The sequence below is a fragment of the Rissa tridactyla genome, chromosome 18, assembly GCF_028500815.1.
Source record: "Rissa tridactyla isolate bRisTri1 chromosome 18, bRisTri1.patW.cur.20221130, whole genome shotgun sequence".
Taxonomy (NCBI): Eukaryota; Metazoa; Chordata; class Aves; order Charadriiformes; family Laridae; genus Rissa; species Rissa tridactyla.
In genome coordinates, this window is record NC_071483.1 from 6,636,241 (window position 1) to 6,641,326 (window position 5,086).

The window sequence follows — 5,086 nt, forward strand, 5'->3', positions numbered from 1 at the left end:
TCCTCGCCCAGGGCGCGGGTGGGAATCGCCCCTTCGTCACGGCGGGTGCCCGCCATGCAATGCTCCCCCCATGGTGGGGGGGGATGACGCCCGGTGGTCTCGCCGCGGTAGCACCGAGGAAAACCCAGCGGACTCCGGCTGTGCCAGGAAAGCTGGGCTGATGCTCCGCAGCCTCCTCTTTCCTCCGCTGGTCAGCAATGTCCCCCCCCACCGCCGGGAAGGGGGTTAGGACGTGTCCTTCAGCTCGGGACTGGGGGGCTGCGGAGGGGGCACCTCCGCCGAGGGCGACTGCATCTCCTGGGCGCTGCCTGCGAGGAGAGACCAGGGTATGAGAAACACAGAATCCCAGAATCTGAGACTGGCAGGGGTTGGAAGGGCCCTCTGGAGATCATCCCGTCCAACCCCCTGCCAGAGCAGGGTCACCCACAGCAGGTGGCACAGGAACGCCTCCAGGCGGCTTTGGAATGTCTCCAGAGACGGAGACTCCACCACCTCTCTGGGCAGCCGGTGCCAGGGCTCTGCCACCTTCAGAGCAAAGAAGTTCCTCCTCATGTTGAGATGGAACTTCCCATGTTCTAGTTTGTGCCCGTTGCCCCTTGTCCTGTCCCTGGGCCCCACTGAGAAGAGCCTGGTCCCATCCTCCTGACACCCACCCTTTCAGTATTTAGAAGTGTTGATAAGATCCCCCCTCAGTCGTCTCTTTTCCAGACTGAAGAGACCCAAATCCCTCAGCCTTTCCTCATCAGAGAGGTGTTCCAGTCCCCTCAGCATCTCCACAGCCCTTTGCTGTCCCCTCTCCAGCAGTTCCCTGTCCTTCTTGACCCGGGGAGCCCAGAACTGGACCCAGCGCTCCAGCTGTGGCCTCCCCAGGGCAGAGCAGAGGGGGAGGATGACCTCCCTCCACCTGCTGGCCACTCTCTTCTTGATGGACCCCAGGATGCCATTGGCCTTCTTGGCCTCAAGGGCCCATTGCTGGCTCATGGTCACCCTGTTGTCCACCAGGACTTCAAGGTCTCTCTCTACAGAGCTGCTCTCCAGCAGGTCAGACCCCAGCCTGTCCTGGTTCCTGTCCTGGTTCCTGCCCCACCCCACATTGTCGTCCATCTTCCCCATCACCCACCTGCACTCAGGGACATCTCGGCCAGCTTGAGGGGCAGGTCGGAGGGGCTGACGCCGGCTGGTGAGCCCAGGATATCGGGTAGGGCATTGCGCCGGCCCGTTCTCCCGGAGGATGCAAAGTCCAGCACGGGTTCCACCTCGGTCATGCTAACCCTGGAGAGACACGGTCCCCTCCCCATCAGCCCCTCTGAGCATGGAGGTCAAAGAAGACCTGGTGCCGGTCCAGGCAGGATGCTCTGGCTGGGGGCACGCAGGACCCGCTGCCTGCAGCTGCCCTGGGAGTGGGGCTGAGTCCCCTGCCCACCCTGACTGGGCTCTCTAGGAGCGGACGCAGGGCCACCCTGCCTATGGACTCTCCCCTGCCCAGGGTTCATAGAATCATGGAATGGTTCAGGTTGGAAGGGATCCTAAAGCCCATCCAGTGCCACCCCCTGCCCTGGGCAGGGACACCTCCCACCAGCCCACGTTGCTCCAAGCCCCGTCCAACCTGGCCTTGAACCCCTCCAGGGATGGGGCAGCCACAGCTTCTCTGGGCAACCTGGGCCAGGGGCTCAGTCCCCTCACAGCAAAGAATTTCTTCCCCAGATCTCATCTAAATCTCCCCTCTTCCAGTATAAAACCGTTCCCCCTCGTCCCATGGCTTCCCTCCCTGCTCCAGAGTCCCTCCCCAGCTTTCCTGGAGCCCCTTTAGGGACTGGAAGGGGCTGGAAGGTCTCCCCGGAGCCTTCTCTTCTCCAGGCTGAACCCCCCCAGCTCTCTCAGCCTGTCCCCACAGCAGAGGGGCTCCAGCCCTCCCAGCATCTCCGGGGCCTTCCTCTGGCCCCGCTCCAACAGCTCCGTGTCCTTCTGCTGTTGGTGCCCCAGCGCTGGAGGCAGCACTGCAGGGGGGTCAGAATCATATGGAAGGGCCCTTTAAAGGTCTAGTCCAACCCCCCAGACCTCCAACTCTGGTCTCCCCTGAGCAGAGGGGCAGAATCCCCCCCTCGCCCTGCTGCCCACGCCGCTGGGGACGCAGCCCAGGCTGCGGGGGGTTTCTGGGCTGCCAGCGCATGTTGTTGGGTCGTGTGGAGCTTCTCACCCACCAGCACCCCCAAGTCCTTCTCCCCAGGGCTGCTCTCAGTACAGCACCTTTGGGTGCTGTGATCTCTGCTGGTCACAGCACCATGGAGGCAGAGGGTGTCCTCAGGGGTCCCAGCAGCACCCCCCCCACGCCCAGCAGCCTTACCGGGCACCCTCCAGCCTGGCCTGCCGCTGTGTCTCCCCTGTGCCCAGGGTCCCACTCCGCTCCCCGGGCTGGCGGTTCCCCCTCCCGACGTCTCCCGGCCAGCAAGGGACCCCACGGGGGACGGGGGCTCCGGCCTGGGTCCCCTCTGGCTCTGACCTGGGGGAAGGCAGAGCAGGGGGTCAGCGATGGCTCCGGGGGCTGGAGCGAGCGGGTGGCGAGCCCGTGAGAGGGGGAGGCTGTGTCCCCGTGCAGGGCATCCTTAGCACCCGGGGGGGGCTACACCAAGCCAGGCTGTGAAGGACGGGGCCCCCCAGTCAATGGTGGGCAGGCAGGAGGGGGGGATGGCAGCCAGGGATGGATGGATGGAGAACAGGGATGGGCGCAGGGAGGTGGGACAGGGCACAGCGGGACCAGCTGCAGTGCCAGGGGACAAGGACATGTCGCCCCCCAACCTGGAGACCCCGCCACGTCCCTCTCTCCGAGCCAGGGCAGGCGGTGGTGATGCTGGTGACCCCTGGGTGGGTGGGGGGCTCTCCTGGGGTGCCCCTGTCACCGTGCAGATCCCACGGCGTGGCGCCGGCCCCGGTGCGCGGCGCTATGGGACCTCACCGGGCTGTTTGCTCAGCGCTAGTAAAGCTTTTGGAGGTTTGCAGAAGGGTTTTGGAGCTACAGGCAGGGGGTGGCACAGGGTGGCACAGGACCTTGCAGGGACAGGGGTGGCCTCCACCCTCCCCAAACCCCCTCCAACCCCTCATGGGGCACAGGGACCCCCCCCCCCAAACCACCACCAGGCTGGATGCTGGTGGCAATGCTGGGACTGGTGTCCCCAAACTGGTGGCCGTGGGAGCTTGTCCTGCTGCGGGGGGGGGGGGGCATGAACTCACCAGCGTCCCCCTGGGAATCGCTCTCCGGCAGAGGACGAGTCAAGGTCCCCAAGTCCTTGGGCGCAGGTGCCGTGCCGAGCGGGACGAGTGACCCTGGCTGCATGCGAGGAGGAGAAATAAATGATTAACCAGGAGGTGATTAGTCACCGGGCAGCTGCTGCGCACGGGGCAGGACCCAGGCCCTTTGCAGGTGGGGAAACTGAGGCAGGGAGCGAGGCTCAGGTGGGTGACGAGGGCAGGGTTGGTGGCACTGCCAGCGGTGGCTGTGCCTTGGCAAAGACACAGCGGAGGCGTGATGCTCCCGGCGCGGGGGTGTGTACGCACGTGCAGCGCCTGCGGCACTCTGGCACACGTGTGTGCACGTTCGCCTGCATCACCTCTGGCTGGGCCCTTGTGCGTGAGCGTACGTGTACACGCAGCCGGAGCGGAGCCCCAGGGTGTGCATGTGTGGTGGCCACACATGTGCATGCATGGTGACCTATGGCACATGTATGTGCATGCTTGGCGTCCCTTGGCACAGGTATGCGCAGAGGTGGTGCATTGTAGCATGTGTGTGTGCATGCATGACACCCTCTGGCACACGTCTGTGCATGCATGGTGTCCCATGGCACATGTGTATTCATGCGTGGTGTCCCATGGCACACGTATGTGCATGTGTGGTGTCCCATGGCACGTGTGTGTGCATGCGTGGCTTCCCATGGCACACGTATGTGCATGTGTGGTGTTCCATGGCACACGTGTGTGCATGCATAAGTGTCCTGTGGCACACGTGTGCATGCTTGGCATTCCTTGGCACATGTATGTGCATACATGGTACATTGTAGCACACGCGTGTGCATGCATGATACCCTCTGGCACATGTGTGCGCATGCATGGCATCCCCTGGCACATGTGTATTCATGCGTGGTGTCCCATGGCACACGTATGTGCATGCATGGTGTCCCATGGCACATGTGTATTCATGTGTGGTGTCCCATGGCACGTGTGTGTGCATGCATGGCTTCCCCTGGCACACGTATGTGCATGTGTGGTGTTCCATGGCACACGTGTGTGCATGCATAAGTGTCCTATGGCACACACGTGTGCATGCTTGGCATCCCTTGGCACATGTATGTGCATACGTGGTGCATTGTAACACACGTGTGTGCATGCATGATACCCTCTGGCACATGTGTGCGCATGCATGGCATCCCCTGGCACATGTGTATTCATGCGTGGTGTCCCATGGCACACATGTGTGCACACATAGCGTCCCATGGCACATGTGTGTGCACACATGGCATCTCCTGGCGCATGTATGTGCATACGTGGTGCATTGTAGCACATGTGTGTGCACACATGGCATCTCCTGGCGCATGTATGTGCATAGGTGGTGCATTGTAGCACACGTGTGTGCATGCCTGGCATCTCCTGGCACATGTGTATTCATGTGTGGTGTCCCATGGCACATGTATATGCATGCATGATGCATTGTAGCACATGTGTGTGCATGCATGGCATCTCCTGGCACAAGTGTGTGCAAGTGTGGTGTCCCATGGCACACGTGTGTGCATGCCTGGCATCCCCTGGCACACGTGTGTTCATGCGTGGTGTCGCATGGCACATGCGTGTGCGTGCATAGTGTCCCGTGACACGCGTGTGTCCATGCATGGCGCCCCCTGGCACACGTGTGTGCAGGCATGCTGCATTGTGGCATATGTGTGTGCATGCACGGCATCCCCTGGCACACATGGTGCATGCCGTGTGCTCTGTATGCACGCCAGCACACGCGTGCACCCCTATGTCAGCGTGAGAGCTCCTGCCAGCTCCCGTTAGTGCCGGCGCCGTGTCACCTCTTGGTGACAGAGTTTCTCGACAC

General features: G+C 62.5%; 1 protein-coding gene across 2 annotated transcripts; it reads right to left on the bottom strand.

Moving 5' to 3' along the window:
* Window positions 1-3,316, bottom strand: LOC128918936 (cAMP-dependent protein kinase inhibitor beta-like). Of its 2 annotated transcripts, XM_054223826.1 has the most exons (4): window positions 3,229-3,316; window positions 2,345-2,500; window positions 1,121-1,272; window positions 1-308 (listed from the first exon to the last, which is right to left on the bottom strand). In XM_054223826.1, the coding sequence occupies exons 3-4, from the start codon at window positions 1,263-1,265 to the stop codon at window positions 226-228; spliced, it is 228 nt and encodes a 75-aa protein (XP_054079801.1). In that variant the 5' UTR covers window positions 1,266-1,272; window positions 2,345-2,500; window positions 3,229-3,316; the 3' UTR covers window positions 1-225. The 2 variants fall into 2 exon arrangements, with proteins under 2 accessions (XP_054079801.1, XP_054079800.1); XM_054223825.1 differs by lacking the exon at window positions 2,345-2,500 and having other exon boundaries at window positions 3,229-3,301.
* Between the last annotated feature and the right edge of the window lie 1,770 nt (window positions 3,317-5,086).